Source organism: Anomalospiza imberbis, chromosome Z, assembly GCF_031753505.1.
Source record: "Anomalospiza imberbis isolate Cuckoo-Finch-1a 21T00152 chromosome Z, ASM3175350v1, whole genome shotgun sequence".
NCBI classification, from domain to species: Eukaryota; Metazoa; Chordata; class Aves; order Passeriformes; family Viduidae; genus Anomalospiza; species Anomalospiza imberbis.
Window position 1 is genome coordinate 20870210 of NC_089721.1, and position 17997 is coordinate 20888206.

The following is a 17997-nucleotide window of genomic DNA, read 5'->3' on the forward strand; positions in this document are numbered from 1 at the left end:
AGATTTACTAGACTGGGAAGGCAGCTTCCAAAAAATGCCATATGGAATTCACAGAAGTCCATGACTCAAGATAAGTAAGTACTTGAGTCCATGACTCAATTGCCAGTAACTACCAGAAGCCTTCGTGACTGTAACCTGTGCATGGAGAGAAATTGATAGTTTGCTGCAGTGCAGTAGATTCCTGTTTGATGAAAAAGCAGCCCTTGGTCCCTCTCTGTGTTGGCCATGTGGCTGGCTGTCCAGAGCTTTTACCTGGTTCATCAGTGTGACAGCCTGGTGATAGTTGGTTTTTGTTTGGGTTTTTTCCCCCCAGTTTTGAAAAAAAGTATTGTATTAACTTTGTTCATTCTCATCTCTTACTTTGAAGAGCTCTAATACCTCGCTGAAGCTGCAGAGGAAACCTCGGGAAAGTGATTTTGAAACAATTAAACTGATTAGTAATGGAGCTTATGGGTAAGTAATCTCTGACTGTGACAGCTCTATTGCATTTTAGTTTTGCTCAATTTCCTATTATTTGTTATTTCAGGGGTCTTTGTGTGAGGGAGTGAGTTTGCACCCTGCTTTTTTAATTTTGCATTCTTGTTTTGTTACTAGTATTTTAAGTTGACAAGGTTTTGGAAAGTTTGCTAGGCAGTAATGAATTACTCTGTGCTGCAGTAAATGGAAGTACTGAATATTGCATCAGAAAGATTTTTCAGAATCAGATAGCATACCAAAGATGAAATGTGAATAAATCAAAGGGCAGATTTAAGCTCACCTTTATAATACTGTGTTTATGCAGATGTGAGAGAGAATTATTTGTCATCTGTAGGGAGATTGATAAAAATGAATGCTTACTTGACACAGAAGTATTGTTGCAATAGAAACAAATTTCCTAAAGTAGGACAACAGTGTTTTGTTACTTTGTGGATGCTATTCTAGTTCTCAAATTTTAACCAATTAGTTTTAAAGAAATTGCTGTTTCTTGGTTTGTTTCTGGATACTTGGAGAGTGTACAGTTTACTGCCTAGTGATAAGTAAGTCATCTGAAGATATCCTAGAAAACCAAGAGAAAATTCTGGGTCTCTGAATGAACACAGAATATTTCTGGAAGTACTGTGCAGTGGTGGTGTCTGTCTTCAGTCTCCTCTTCTGATCCTGTAGTATTGGTTAGATCCTTGTTTGGCTCCTCTTCTGCACAGAAATGTGTCAAGACAGGAGCTGTTCTGTGTATCCTGTGGGAAAAAGAGGGATGTAAACTGGCTCAAAAAAGAGAGGTTTCTATTTTGAGGTGAGGAGCCCACTGCAAATGAGCCAGTGTCACAGCCTGGCAGAGGAGGAGGGTGGTGCTGCTTTCCAGCACAGACCCCATTAGATTGACTCTGCTTGAGGTGGGAAGTGGCAGCAAGTTGATAGGACTGAGCACTCTGTGAAGGAATCTTTGACATAGGAGAAAAAGCACCTGCAGTCTGCCCATTGGAGTTTTGTGGGCCTGCTGAATGGCCTGAGGCTGTTGGGCTCTCTCTGATGAAATTTAGTTAAAGATAGCCATGAGTTCTGGAGCAGGAGGCATTTAGTACTGCCTAGACTACTGCCATGGTAGCTTGTATGGAGGCCACTTGTGTCCAAGACATGTTTTTATATCTCAGCAAAAATCCCAAACAAAATAGTATTACCTGCATTAAAGTTATATAAATATCTAAATACAATTTCTCACTAGTCAAGCTCTGCTCAATTAATTTTCTCAGAACTTCTTCACAGGCAAACTTTCTTCTTACCATATCTCACCTTCTCCCAATTACCCCAGTATCTCAAAAGCCTGCCTCTCAGCAGTTAACAGTAGATGCTACTCCCCTCCCTGGCTGCACCCCTTTCTCGTTCCCTTGGCAGATGTTAAGTCCCCTACATTCTTCCCTTTGTCTCTTTTTCTTACTGGAGAATAAAAGGAACTGTGTGGGGTAGGCCCTTGTTGGAGAAAGGGGTATCAAGAGTCACTGAACCTTTCTCAGTTACGAACAGTTTTCAGATACTGAGGGATGGGGAGAAGAAGGAGCAGCTGCAGCTCCACATACAGCAGGGTGAGGCCTGGCACCTGAAGGCAGAGGTTCAGTAGACCTACGTGTGCCTCTTGCTCCATAGGTGTTACAGCCAGAGGGAAGCTCAAAGAGCCATTAAGAAATTCAGACTAGAGACAACTGCCCACCTGAAACCAGAGACAGAAAGGGATCTGCAAAGATGGAAAAAAACAGATGAAAAGCCTTGGTCTTCTATGGCACACACTTACAGTTTTTTCTTCATGTTTGTGGCAGGGAAAAACAAGGCTTATTAATTATCTTTTAAATGCCAGTAATACACAAAATTTGCAATGCAGTGCTGTGAAATTGGATGAAACCATGGTCAGTATGTGAAGAAAAGAAAGCTGCTAGAGAATAACCAGCTTGGAGTATATCCAGATTCTTCATAAATCATTTTCATTTGCAAGTGTAAAAACAGGAGTAGGCTGCCAGGTTTTAATGCTGTAGTTTTAGTGGAAATTGAAAAGCTCATCTCTTTAGTAGAGTCATATTACTTCCATCTTTAAGGAAGTAATAACAAAGTAGATTTTGTTGGTTTTTATTTTTCTTTTAAATTATTTTAGAAGAAAAATCAAAAATGAAAAAACAGTCTGTAGTGGGTTGACTCTGGCTGGATTCCTGGCACCTGCCAAAGCTACTCTGTCACTCCCCTCAGCTGGATGTGGGATGGAAAATACAAAGAAGGGTTCATGGGTTGAGATAAAGACTGGGAGAGACCAGTCTTTAAATACCATTGTGGGCAAAACAGACTGGAATTTGGAATATTAATTGAATTTATTGCTAACACTCTTCCATGGGGTGCAGTTCTTCAGGCACAGCTTGTTGCTGTGTGGGCCACTGCCAGGGTCACAAGTTGTACCAGGAAACCTACTCCACTGTGGGCTCCTGTAGTCCTTCCACTACCAAAACCTTGCTGTGCAAACCCAATACATGGAGAGGGAAAGGAACACAGTGAAATGTGAGACAATAAACTTCTAAAAGTGTTCAGTTGCTCTTAAAAGTGATTTTAGCACCTGTACAATACTGTCAATTGAGGAGGCCTGTGCTCCTAAGTTCTCTAGGATATGATTTTTTCAAAACTGTCTGTGTGCTTGAAAATCTCTGCTATGTCAGACTGACTGTAAAATCAACAGACCATTTTTCTAGTCCTTATTAAAGTAAGGTTTTCTTTTTGCTGTTGGCAGCAATACATTTGATGGTTTATTTACTCAAAAGTTATGGTCAAGTTTAAAGGAAAACACATCAAGATAACCTAAATGCTGTGTAACTCATCTATGAAATGGAGTGTAATAAACCAGTAATACCTATTTCTTGTGAATATAAAGCAAGAAACTATCCTGAAGGCATTTATTTTAGTTTATTTACAAGTACAAGTAGTTGAAACAAAAGTTATTGTTGTTATGCTACAACAATTGTTTTTTTTCCCTCCTATGTTTTTCCAGGCCATTAATTTTTTGAAATAATCTAAGTATATGTGAATTCTGCCTGTGCTTCATTGATTTATTCTCTAAAATATGTCAGTGGGCATATTTTGTGCTCTGACTTACTAAAGCTGCAGTATGTTGTAATATTTTACTTATTTTGAGGCTATAATGGAGGGTTTAAATCTGAACTAATTAAAGAAAACCCTATAACATTCTTTTCCTTTGCTGTGGTGTTTTTGCCTTTATTAGTGAAATAGAAAGCTTTGATTGCTTGACAGGGTAATTGTTGGTCTTGGCATGTTATAGCAGAGATTTGTCAGATACGTTAAATTTGATGAGTTTAAATAAAAACTATTGGTTTTGTGAAGGCTTGAGTAAATATCTTAGTAGTTCTCTGCTTTTAATTAATTGGGCAAACTAATCTGTAATGCAATTAAATGACTGTATAGTATATGAGGTGTAGTAGATTAGTAGATGAGGCTTTTGGGAATGGCTAGGAATATACAAGAAGTTAAACAAGCTGTGAATCAGTAAATGTGTAGGATTCTGGCCAAGTCATTAATGGCTTAACAAGCTATCTGACTTTGTTCAGCCAGACAAAACTCATATTTCCCAAATTTTAATTTTTTACTGCAATCTCAACAACATTGTTTTCCACATTTCAGCTTGTGAGAGGTAGCAGGTAGTAGTGTTCCATCTCTTCAAGTTAGCATCAGCCTGGGTTCCTGAAACAATTCAACAAAATAAAAATTACATTTGATTTCAGGGAAGGAAGTGATGTTATTTCTATATCTTTTCAATATATAACTGTATCAGTTTAAAGCAAATACGTGATACCACTTTTGCTCCTCTCCGGAATGCTTTTAGTTTTGCAGGGATGGTAATGTCAGTTAAGTACATGACATATTGGCTAATGGTATTGCTTGATAAATTAAAAAACTCAGAAGTAGTGTATCTTGAGCAGCTGCTGCATGAAATTTGTAAGTAGTGCTTCTCTCCCTTCTCCACTCTGTTGATAGTACTACTTGCTCATGTATTGTTATGTTTGGAACAGGATTAAGAAAGTTACCAGCTGTAGAATAAAGCCCCATCAGTCAGATTAATTAATCATCAGCCTGGTGGCCACTGGTTCAAAAGTGGAAGGAAGCAGGTAGAAGTGTGACTTTGTAGGTTCACTAAAATAGCACAAGACAGTTTACCCATCAGAATTTTGGACTGCAGTTTCATTACTTTGAATCTATGTTTACTAGCTGCCATAAAGATAGAAGGCATTGGTACTGTTAGGTATGGAGAGGTGGTTTTATTACTCAAAATTACTCAAAAAAAAGGAATTATGACTGTAAGATTGGAGTGATGGCATGATATTTAAGTGGAACAACTTCAGGAACCCAGTTAAATATTTTGGCTTGTCTTTGTCATCTTAGCACTTTTGCAGTGTTTTATAGTTGTGCCTAACTAGAGTAATTATAGAGATTTTCAGACTGAGATTTATGTTGAAAGTGAAATAAGGTAATGTTTGGACACTGACAAATGAATATTATTTATTCTTTATGAATGTTCTTATTTCTCTTGAAAACTAAGCTTTTTTGCTGTGTCGAGCTACAGCATCCATAAAATACAGAGCACTTGCATACCTGTTGAAATTCACACAGTGAAATCAGAGGATGTTTGGGAAACTCTTGTTGCTGTTACGAAAACAGAAAGCTGAGGGAAGATAGCAAATCAAATTCTTCATTTGAAACAACAGGAGGATGCAACAGTACCACTCTGGTTGTGGCTTTGCAGGGCGACAGGACATGCCACTGTCAATCAGTCAATTGACAGGATAGTCTGGGTGCTCTCCTTACACTGTTTTTGTGTCACAGAATCCTTAAATTTGAAGTTGTCTTTATAATATTCTGAAGATCATGGACAGCATTTGATGATCTACTGCTGGCTGGGGTATCATTTTCTTCATAAGGCATAAATGTTGTTTGCTGGGGTTACTGTGACCAGAGGATGTGAGGGATGTTAAGACATTTTTGTGTGCTGAATGTCATTTAGAAGCACTTTGTATAGCATAAACAGTGTATAAATGTGTAAAAGCAGAAGAGACTATTGTGTTGCATTTGTCTCATGAGTCTGGTACATTTCAGCTAAACAGCTTTTTTTTCTGAGAAACAACAGAATCCTAGTGGAAAGTTACCTTCTTGTTGACTGTAAGACTGAAGATGCAGTTTAGACAGCTGGAAAAATATAGCAACATGTACCAGCTACTTACAGGACTAGATAGTCCTTGGAATTTACTCTTTAATAATTTTAAAATATGTTAGTAATGATCTTGCAGATGTATATGATCTGAAAGGAGGATTTGTTAAGATGCTGTAATAATATGCTGTGGTTTCTGTTTGCCTTTTAAGAGGCCATCTTGCATACTGTCCAGTTTGAAACTCTAGAGGAATATTTGTATGCCAAGTCCTCAGTCAGTCCTTAGTTCATTCATGTTACTAGGTTTTCTTGAAGGATGGAGACTTCAGGCAATGATTTTCTACATGCCAGGAATGCAGAGAGGAACTTAAATAGATAAAAGATATTTTAGGAGAATATGAAACTGACTGGAGAAAGCAGCAAGTGAGAGAGAAAAACCAAAATGCAAGGGAAAGAAAAGCATGGGAGGGGTGAGTAAGAGTTGGAGAGAGAAGCGAATATGAGGGGGGCAGTAGGGAGAGTTGCAGGACACAAGGCATGAAGTCAGCAGGGAGGAGTACTGGAGATGAATAACTCAGTCTGTATTCCATCTTGGGAGGGGCAGAAGGGAGTGAGACTTAGTAGGAGGCACAAAGGGTGGGGTTTGTCATGGGTTTTGCCCAAGGTAGTTTTTACCTACTTTCATGATTGTGTAATGTCTTTTACCTGCCCCATGCTCAGACAAGAATGAGGGATTAGTAAAAGCTTTTGGAATCAGTAAGAGAAACTATGCTGTCTGGAAAGTTTTCCTTCACAGAGGAAAGGAGAAGTCCTAATATTTTCAGTGCCTAAAACTTCAGTAGCTGTGTGAAGATCTTTATAGAAATAGTAAGGCGAGTGTTACTTTCTGTGTTAATATAAATAAATTGTATGCTGATAGTTGGACCTCATGGGGGTAATGAATTGAATTTTAAAAAATTCACAGTTGAATCCTATTTCTTTGTCCTTCCCACATCTGTTTTCTCCTTTAAGTGCTTTCTTTCCATAAACACTGTGATAATTATATACTGGAAATGGTATACGCATTAAATGCTATAAAGTAGATTTCAAGGCAAAAATGTTCAGGATTTGCCTCAAGGGATTTTGAGAAGTGCAGCCGTGAAGTCCTTCTGAGTATTTCACAGCAGAGTAATACCTTCTCCTTAGACCTGAAAGACAGAAGAGTTACCCAAGTGAGGTTTCCTTTTCTTTGTTTCCCTCACCACATTGACTTTACCTAACCAAATACACAGGAAACCTTGTACCCAGCACCCCAGTGGAAATTCTCCAAGTCAAGATACACCACAGCCCCACACTACCTTGTTGTTAACACAGTGGTCTTTGTTTTGGGTTACCTACTGGTGACCTTCCTCTGATATGGATCAGTAATGATGTCAGTGACTGAACAAGAACCAGAGATTTTGCACCTGCTAATGAGGAGCCACACCTTTGAGCAACTTCTAAGCAACCTTCATAAGAGACCTTATTAAAAATGTTTTAAAATTCCCTGGACTGAGTCATAATTTCCTTTCAGTACACCTACAGAATAAGCATTTGTCACAATGATTTATAACACTCTGCCGTAGCTGAATTTTATATGTAATCCTTTGTTGATGGGAATGCCTGAAATCTGCCTGGGCTAAAAGCATTTGCTATAATATCTGCTGTTATATTTGCTGTTGTTTGGTTGGGGAGGAGAGGGAAGGGCAGAAGAGTTGTTTGTTTTAGTTTGAGTACTGTTTTTTAAACAAAATGAGATTAGTAACTATTCTTTAGTGTGAAAGACCAGGTTAAATTGAGAAAAAGTCTTTTTTATAATATATATATAGTTTTTAAAAAATGAGTGGAAAATGTAATTTCAAATGCATTTTTAGTAGTTAATCAGACTTCTTTTTCTCTCCCATTCGAACTTTTCAGTGCGGTTTATTTTGTGAGACACAAAGAAACCAGACAAAGATTTGCCATGAAGAAAATTAATAAGCAGAATCTCATCCTCCGAAACCAGATCCAACAGGCCTTTGTTGAGCGTGATATCCTGACATTTGCAGAAAATCCATTTGTTGTCAGCATGTATTGCTCCTTTGAAACAAGACGTCATTTATGCATGGTCATGGAATATGTAGAAGGTAAAATTGCTCTTCTGTTTTACAGAGGAAGAAGAGAATTTCCTTACAGCACAAACGAAAAATAACCCATATGGTACTAGAATTAGAAGGGGCCCCCTGTGTGTCCTCCATACTCTGGCAATTCAGATTTAGGAACCAGATCCAACAGCAAGGTGGTTCTTTTTTTTCCACCAGTCGTTATCTCCTGGTAAACAGCTTGTAAAACACTTGTGTTCCAGCTGTAATGGGAAGTAACTGCTCTTAGAGTAAGTTCCTTATAGATTGTAATCAAAAATGTGCTAGCATTCCAAGTTCACTTGGAAATGTTTACTTTTTTTCTGGAGCTGAAATTTTCATTAGCAAGTGTTGGGGGATTTGTAGTAGTTATTTTTACAAAGAAAGAAGAAAGAGGAAGTATTTTGAAAAGGTGCTAATGTTGAAGGAGAACTGTGGACAGAAGCAGTACCAAAGGGATCCCGAGGTATGGTTGTGTGGGCTTCCACCACTCCCCTTCCCCCCAGTTTATTTGTTTGTTTTCTCCTTAGGTAGCAGTACATTATTGCTTCTCAGCTGAATCCTTGTAGTGCTTTCTCTCAGCTTCACACTTCCAGCAGAGTAGCTGTGGGGCTTACATGTTTGGTTGAATCATCAGACTAGAAAATAAAAACTTACAACTGCAGTTTTTGTTCCTTTTAGCATCATACATGGTTTATACTGATACACCTCAGAATTTATAGAGTCATCTGGAACATTTGTACTGTTTCCACAGGTGGAGACTGTGCTACTTTGATGAAGAATATGGGTCCCTTACCTGTAGACATGGCAAGGATGTATTTTGCAGAAACTGTTCTGGCCTTGGAATACCTTCATAATTATGGAATTGTACACAGGGATTTGAAACCTGACAAGTATGTACATAGAATATAACTGAAAGAGGAGTTTGAAGTTGTTAGATAAGACACAAAAGGTCTAAACTTGCTTAGAATTATTTTTTTATTGTAAATGATACGTTGATTCACAGTTCCTTCACAATATTTGAATTTTCATTACTTGTGGTTACAGAAAAGGCATTTTTTTTCCAAAAGACCTGTTACGAATTTTCTGTGTTTAAGATGGAAGAGGCTATCAGAGTAGCTAAAAAGAAAAAGGTATTTCTTCATCTTTTTCAAATGAAGGGAAACACATTTTAGCAATTTGGAATTTTTTTTTCAAAGTGTACTTAAAACACCAATACAAAATATCATCAACTTGCAGGTATTTGTGTATTTGAAGACAAAATTGACCAGATGCAGAAATATCTCCTGTTGCTTGAGTTTTGGGAGTTACTTTGTTTTTTGAGGGGTTAGGGTTTTCTGTTTCAATATTTAAAAGTGTTGTTCCTATACAAAAATTGACATTACAGCAAGTAGCTGAAATACAAAGTATGGCCCTTGCAACTTCATTAATCTTCTTTCTGTTTCACAATAAAAAAAAAGAAAAAGAATTGAAGTAATGGGTGTTGACTAACAATAGCTTCCTAGCATGAAGTATTAGTATAGTATATACAGTATAGTATTAATTACTAATTTAATACCCTGAGGTTTTTACCAAATGCATGACTGATCCAGCTTTTTACAAATGGAAAATACTCACCTCACCTCAAAAATGACACTTATTCTCTTTTAGGTCTTTCACATGATAACTGTTTCTTCGAAGCTTTAAGGGCTCACCTCTCAAGACCTCTGTAGTTCTCTAAGATGTTGTTCAGTTGCACATGAAAATTTGTTTACTTCTGTCATGGTTTGACACTGGCGCGATGCCAGCGCCCCCATGAAAATGTACTTTTCTAAATAATTGCTGTGAGATGTGATCAGGAACAGAGCAGAGCAGGCCCAAACTTAGTAACAAAGAAAAGAATTTTATTAAACTACTACTACTAGAAAAACTACAAACACTAAATCCTGGATGAAGACTTTCCAAAACACCCCTCCTCCTCCCACCTAATTTCTAAACAAACTCAACAGTGAGACACCACCCAGGATCCTGATCAAGTTGCTACCTTTCAGATATTCAAATACTCAATCTTTCAAGGGAGACAGGAGTCTCTCCTGTGCCACAGACCCCCCAGGAAACACAATTGCCACCCTTGTGTTTCCATGTCACACATGGCAACCGCCCGGAGAAAATCTGCCATGGTGACACTCTCCTTTCCATGTCACAGTGCTCTCACCACTGTGCATGGACAGACTGCTCATAGGGCTCCTTTAAGGATGCTTTGCCATGGACCAAAAGAGACAACAGTTCAGTTTCTCATCTTGGGACTACAGTCCCCTCCATTTTCCCCTGGGGCTGAGGGTCCAAGAACAGAGGTCTTCTTCTCCTCTTCTTCTTCCTTGAAGATAGAGGGCTTCTCCACACCTTCTCCAACTCTCCTCTGTTCTCTCTACTCCTCTGCTGGTAATCACTGAAACAAGTCTCTTGACCCACCAACGCACCCCCCTAAGAGCAGCTTCTGTCAGGAGAATTTGGTTCAGTCTGTGGCTAAAAAGAAAAGTCCAGCCACAAGCCACTCCATCATCTCCTTCTAACTCGAGAATTTCTTCTTCCATCATCTCGGGTCCCAGACTGTCTCTCTTCTACTTCAAATCAAGGAGGAGTAATATTTTACAATGCCTTCATTTCTCAGGAAAGGGTTAAAAGTTCAGACTCCCTGGACGGCTGATATCTCTGCCCAGCAGCCGATTCCCAAGGCCAAGGCTGGGCGCCTTCCCCCCCACCTCCTTCTCCTCCGCGCCAGCAAAGTTACAGGTGCCGTCCGGACTCTCTGTCTCTTCCCTCTGTGTGGGGGGATGACAAAGACATCTCCACTTCTCTCCACCCTTCCGTCCACAGGAGCTGGCTCGGTTCCAGTCCTTCTACCCCTCGGCTCACCTCGACCAGGCCTCATGGCTCCCCCTCCCCCACCCAGCCCCATGGCTGGGCAGGGGAGATCTGCACAGCACCCTGACCGGAACCAAAGAGAGCGAGCTCTTGGGAGTTCCTGCTTTTAACCCCCTCTGTTCTCAGAGGCGTATCCATACCTTCAGTGGTCACTCCAGGTGCCAATATCCAAACCTGACCACTGATTGGTTTGACTCAACTTCCTGAAAAAAATCACTTCCATGTCAAACCATGACAACTTCTGACAGTAATAGTAACAAATATAAGACTTAGATTTTTAACCTGTTCATTCTGTACCAGTTAAAGTACTTTTTAAGTTGTATGTGTAATTCCACAGTGCTAATGAAGCATTTTCCTCTAAGTATTACAGTTGTAATAATAATAACAACGAGAAGCACATGATGTTGAATTATATCACAGTGACTTAAAGATTTTCTGGTTTTCAGTCTCTTGGTAACATCCATGGGCCATATAAAGCTTACAGACTTCGGCCTGTCAAAAGTGGGACTAATGAGTTTGACTACCAATCTGTACGAGGGTCACATTGAGAAGGATGCCAGAGAATTCCTCGACAAACAAGTAAGAAACCATCTTTTTCATTTCTACACTGAGTGTTCACATGAAGTAATATTTTGCCAGCAGAACATACTGTAATACCGAATAAACCATAGTTATTTCTGCATTGGTGTTCCAACAGAGTATATCAGGTACTTTAACTGATGCCCTCAAGATTATTCTAGGCTTTTTCCTTTTTACATTAAGATCTATTAGTAAGATGAACAGCCTAATTCTATGCAAGTAAATCTGTGAAAGAGACAAATGGAAAACTGTTTTGTAAAGAATTCAGAAGTCTCAGCAGAGTACTTGTGGAGCTCATCATGCTTTGTACAACGAAGGGTGCTAAAATCTGTGCTATGGCCCATTTCCCTTTAAGCATGCCTCATTACCGTTGCTCACAATCTGTTCACTGTAAAAGTTACTTAAGATAAAACCATCACAACTTTCATACAAGGATAACAATATGTTTTAAGTTAAGTAAGATACTTGCCGTGATGGACTCCTGTGTAAAAAACACAAACTGTCCTCTGCATGACAGATGCGCAAAGATTGATTATGATGCCTCTTAATGTAGGTAGGTTGTTCTAAAAACATAAGTTGTTACGCAAACTCAGCAGACTAAGCCCAACTGAATTCCATTTTTCCCCATATTTTCATATTAATTTATATTTAAGGAATTACAAGATCCTGATATAGCTCAATTAAGACTTCCTTTGCCATCATGCTTGTTTTCTTTCTTTTAGGTCTGTGGTACACCTGAATACATAGCTCCTGAAGTGATACTGAGACAGGGTTATGGAAAACCAGTGGATTGGTGGGCTATGGGAATTATTCTTTATGAATTTCTTGTTGGATGTGTGCCATTCTTTGGCGATACACCAGAAGAGCTCTTTGGACAAGTAATCAGTGGTAAGGATCATCACTAAAAAAACCCAAAATCTGATAATTGTAAATATATTACAGTTTTACTGATAGACTACACAATCTGCTATGAAAACAGTAACAATTAAATTAGATTAAAAGCTGAACTTACTCTGCTAAGTACAGAAATTCATTAGTGTAGAATCCAGTGTAGAATCTCTCTGTTTTGAAGAGAGAAGCTATATTAGTAGAAAATGTAGTGCCACTATGCACTAGTGATTTCTTTCTTTGGTAAAGAAGTTATACCAGAGAAGAAACAATTAGATACATTTGCATAAATGGGAAATTGTGCCTCATGGCACAATAAAGAAATTAACAAAGATGTAATAAAACTCTAAAACAAATGTCTCTCAAATAATAAATAATGAGAGAAAGAAGGAAACTAATGCACTTCACAGATTGTTAATGATTTCATTGGTGATTGTTTGAGTGTAATGTTATTTCTGTACCAGCTGTTCTTCTTCCATTTAAAATTCAATAACCTTTTAGATCTTAACCTGCAAACTGACCCTAAGTATTGTTATGTGTCTTGTGACAAAACTGAAAGATAATTAAACAGAACTGTTTACTATCCTACCTTCTGTTTCCATAAATTTCCCAAATGCATAGATGTAGAGGGTCCCTATTTATGACATAAGGTTAACAGAATGGCACTCTGTTACTAAGTATTTCCCAGTCTGTTTTTGGTCTGCTTAAAAAGTCCAATAGCGAAGAATACATCTCTGGTTCCTCATTCTCTGAGAATGTAACAAATCCCCTTCTGTGCTTAAGGAGACTTTCTGTCACCATCTTTATTTCCTCTGTCTCTGAAGCTGAAAGCCAGACTTGTTTATAAACTATTAAAATGCAGGTGACATCCTACATGTTCATGGACTTAAAACTGTGTTGTTTTCTGATGTGATATGCTGAGGCCTAAGTGGTAAGAAGAATCAACTTTTTAATTAACACAAGCAGAAAATGCTGTCTGTTTTCTGCGTACCCCATGGCTGCAATGTGTATTCATGCTTTATTTTCCAAATCAGATTTAAACTGCAGTGGAAGCTGTAGGCAGGCAAACATGGAAATAATTCAAGTTTTTATTGCATTTCCAGACACACACACACCTGTGTTTTTATCTTTATACTCCCTGACCAGGAGAAGGGGAGGGAATAGTCTTAAAATTAATGACAAAATTTGTACATTAGGCTTTTTTTTTGTATGTGGCATTAATTTTACCTTTTGTAAAACATATTGTCATGTGTTACAATCTAGCTGAGACCTTTGTAAATATCTTCATCTGTTTGAATATCTCAATTTATCTTATTGAACTTCTTATAGAAGTTATTTATAGAAATCCTTTTGTAAACATCATCTGTTCCCCCTCACCCTACAAGACTGTTGGTTGACTGTTTCTTGTTTTGATGTTGATTTGTCAGTTTTTTCTCTTTGAAATATCCTTGCTTACTGAAATAATTCTTCGTATCTCTAGAAGAACTCTTACTGGATATGTTTCCTGTGCTAAAATAAATTATCTCCTTCTATTTGACTGTAAGAGACATCTTGAAGAACCAAACTGTAGCCTAGATTTTTCTTCCAGTTTCCATGAGCAAAATCTACATTCTATTTAAAATTACAATCTTGCTGCCTCCTTTTTCATTGTAGGTTGCCTTTTCCTGCCCTCAGGTTGTGCAAGGACAGCTGTGGGAGGCCTTAGTGTAAACTTAGATACCTAAAGTGATAAGAATTTAAAATACTGCCCCAGAAACAGGTTACATTTCATGTCTGTTTTTATCAGTACCTTTCCTTAATCTCTGAAATACGAAGCTTAAACCTGCATGTAGTGTCTGATGATTATTTATCCAGTTATGATTATTTTATGGAAGTCTAGATCATAAAATGACAACAAAATTCTTAACAGCTTTCTGTGTTTCTGAAGCTCCAAGTGTGCTGTTTCTCTGATGCCAAAATCCTTGTACCTCCCAAGAAACTTCTTCAGAGTTTTGTCTAAACCTGAACTATATTACATTTGTGGAGGAAGCTTCCAGAAAAAATCAGGCAAAATTTGCTGTTTGTAGGCTGTTAGAAAGTTCATATTCATACAAAGCCTATCTTGAGCATGTTTTAAGACCAGGTTGCCATGAAGTGCAAAAGCCATAGTAGTGTAAGAGTCAGTAGAAGGAGGTTGTATGGAAGTATGAGACTCTCGGAAAAAATCTTCATTGCTGTATATGTTGCCAGAGTACAGTCTGACACCTTGACCCTTAGTCATGGGAGTATTGACCTCAGGGAGACTACTAGCATTAGAGAGCGAACACAGATGTGAACAGCAACTGTTGTGTCAGGTCCGCAGTTTCCATCTTAACAACAGTTTCCGTGGAACATAACTACAGTTTAAACCTTGATTTGGTGGGGGAAGAGAGAGCATACAAGTTGTGCTAATATTTTGAAAGTTTTCCATGACCCAGGCATTCATGTATTCTGCTGCTAAATACAGTTTTGTGTTTAATGATACTTCCAAAGGAAATGGGAACATAGTGTATTTATGCAGTCTGTGTAGAAGTATAAAAATTAGAAATAATTGGTATGCAGCAGAGTAAGTTGAGAAAGTTGCTTTAACTCTGCTTTGCTGTTAGGTTGCTTTTGAGAGCATTCATGCAATTTGTGCTGGGATCAGACCTCAGCAATATCAAACAACTTCATATTTTTTCAGATGAAATCAACTGGCCTGAAAAGGATGAAGCACCACCTCCAGATGCCCAGGATCTGATTACTCTGCTACTTAGGCAGAATCCTTTGGAAAGACTGGGAACAGGTTAGGAGGCACTAATTTTAAATTGTTAATGTACTAGAAATAGCTTCTGTATTCAGCATTGGGAGCTTTTGTTCACCTGTTTGTTTTGTTTGGGAAACATCTGTCATGACATGCAGTATGTTAATATGCCATGATAATTTATAGATTAAGACCAGTAATAGGAACTTAACGTGATGATATATGTCCTGTTTTTTGTGGGACTTACATGGGCTCATTTGTATTTACTCTTCTACTAATTTTATAAATATAACAGAAATTTCTCAAACACCCTGTTTGTCAGTGAATAGGGTTTCTTCATGAATACAGTATTAAATGACTAAATACAGAAATCTAGGAGGGGAATCAATATACAGCTTCCTTTTCAGAAGTATCTTAGCCTGGCAGATTAAATCCTCCTGATGTTAGGGTGGGTGATGAGTACTCAAAATCCTTATTCAGCAATGACTGTCTGAGGCTGTGTGGTGAAAAGTCTTCTCATTCTCATTTATCAAGTACTACTGCCTTGTATGAAGAAGAATTAAAATAAAACTGAATGTTAAGGAAGTATTAAGACTTCCATAGGCTAATGAAAGTACTGTGCATTTATGTAATAAGAGTTTAGTTGTTGGCTGATAGACCAGGATTTATTTGGGAGTTTCTGTGAGAGGCAGTAATGAATATTGTGTGTGATTTTTAAGTGTTAATGTATATGGGAACCCTAGTCACTGACTGCTATCCCTTTAGGCAGAGCACTAGGTAAACACAGCAAAAAAAAAGCCTCCTGCATAAATGAGCTCAAATATAGAGGTATAATCTTATTTACAGTGAACATTGTATGCCATGAACAGAAATACATTTGGGATGCTAAGGAAGCCAAGTAGCAGGTTGAGTCAGCTTGAGAGTACTTGGCAAATTGCTCACAAAACTGAGTGAAATTGTGCTACATACTTTCAGGCCTAATTAAAAAGAGGCTATAGGAATCGGTTCATAACTGGTGTTATCACAGCTGCTCAGGGGAAACATGATTATAACCCTCAGTAGTACTGACATGGTCCCAAATGACATGTCTTCCTTTGGCTTCCTTCAAGGCACGATGATGTTACTGATATGAAAGAACTGCATGTCCCTCACAGTCTGAATGGCTGGGATCTGTGTGAACAGCCCCTAGACTTCACCGTAACTGATGGTCTGGACTAAGTGGCACTCAGCAAAATTTATTGCTGTCCCTTGCCCCATGTTGAACAAATTAAGATGGAGGAAGGTGTCATGCCCCAGTAGCTTCTCCACTTGCTGCCTGCATCATCTGCTGCAGAGGGCACCAATGCCAAAGGCAAAATGAAAATCCACAACTAGTTTTATTCCCTTGTTTTAAGTACAGTCTTTCCAGGTGTTGTTGTTTCATTGCCATGATGATTTTCCTGGTAAATACAGTGTTAATTGAAGTCTGTTTCCATGTGAGAGGCTGGATCAGAAGTGGATTGCAAATTCTGTGTCTGTTGCTATACAGCTGGTGGAGAAAGTGAGTGGGGTGAGATGAGGCTGCCTTAAATACTAAATGGTCAGTGCCACAATGTTCACCTGTGGTGCTCAGTTAGGAACTGTTATCTTTAAAGCCTCTGGTCTCTCTAACAGTTGGCAGTCTGAAGAAGGAAATAAGGCAGCTATTTCTTTGAATCAGAGGGTTCAGAAACCATAACAAAGTTGTAGGATCTTTTAAGTGTTAGAATCAGCCCACAGAAATGGAGGCTGCAGTGTGACAGGTCCCACATGGGCACTGAAAAATACCATGCTTTATGCCAGGCTCCACCATGCTTTTCAAATTACAATCCTGTCTGTTTAATATGTATTAGCAAGCTGCGTAACACTTCGTGAAAATCATTATTTTGTACTTGCTCAGGAGACCTGAGTGACAAAGGCAAGTTGAAAGAAGAGAGATGGATAGTATACTTACTTTGAAGAAGGAAAACAACAGTAAAAAGATTTCTTTGGGCCTGAAGTGTCTGATACCAATCAAGAATAATACAGTTCTGATGCAATATCCCATTACTGTGCTCAGAGAAATATTCACTGCTTAGCTAGTGACTTCTGATGAGATGTGATTTTGGTCTCCTTTAGGAAGACTTTGCTTTTTTGAATTTTTCCCTGGTGCAGTATGAAAAGCGAAGAACCCAATCTAGAAAGCCTAACACTGACTTAGAAACCAGTCCTCTAGATACCATTTTTTCTCTCCATAGCCTTGACACAGAGAAGTATACATGCTGTATCAATGTGCTGAGTTGATCCTTGCTGCCAAGAGGCACTCACCAAGTCTCCTCTCCCCTGAGCTGGACAGGAGGAGAAAATATTACAAAGGCTGGTGGGTTAAGATACGGACAGGAAGTTGCCATCATGGGCAACACATACTAAAACTCAGGGAAGTTACTTTAATTTATTACCAGTTTACATTACTGCTTTACTTCCTCCCTCCAAGCAGCACGGGAGGACAGGAAATGGAGGTGGTGGTCAGTGCCTCACATGCTGCCCCTGCTGCTCCTTCCTTCCCACACTATTCCCCTGGTCCAGTGTGGGTCCCTCCCACAGGATGCAGTCTTCAGGAACAGAGTGCTCCAGCATGGGTCCCCCATGGGGTCACAAGTTCTGCCAGCATGCGTGCTCCAGCTTGGGCTCCTCTCTGCCACAGGGCCTACCAGGGCACTGCTCCAGCACAGGCTTTTGCACAGTCTACTTCAGGGATCCACCTTGCTCTACCATGGGGTCCTCCACAGGCTGCAGGTGCATCTCTGCTCCACCGTGGTCCTCCATGGGTGCAGCTGTCTCCCCATGGTCTGCACCACGGGCTGCAGGGAATCTCAGCTCCAGTGCCTGGAGCTCCTTCTGCACTGACTAGGTGTCTACAGAGTTGTTCTCACCTGTTCTCACTCCTGTCTTCTGGCAGCTGTTGTGCAGCAGTCTTTCCCCTTCTTTAATACATTATCCAAGATAATGTGGATGGGCTGACAGTGGATCCATCTTCGAGCCAGCTGGCAGTGGCTGTGTTGGAT

At 39.1% G+C, this 17997-nt stretch overlaps 1 protein-coding gene across 11 annotated transcripts in view; it reads left to right on the forward strand.

Moving 5' to 3' along the window:
• The window catches only part of MAST4 (microtubule associated serine/threonine kinase family member 4), a 288832-nt gene that overhangs the window by 254133 nt on the left and 16702 nt on the right, over window positions 1–17997 (forward strand). For all 11 annotated transcript variants that reach the window (XM_068175824.1, XM_068175825.1, XM_068175826.1 and 8 more), the window contains 6 exons: window positions 368–453; window positions 7601–7809; window positions 8558–8696; window positions 11154–11286; window positions 12009–12174; window positions 14876–14977. In XM_068175824.1, the coding sequence (XP_068031925.1) occupies window positions 368–453; window positions 7601–7809; window positions 8558–8696; window positions 11154–11286; window positions 12009–12174; window positions 14876–14977 (835 nt within the window). The remainder of the gene's footprint in view (window positions 1–367; window positions 454–7600; window positions 7810–8557; window positions 8697–11153; window positions 11287–12008; window positions 12175–14875; window positions 14978–17997) is intronic.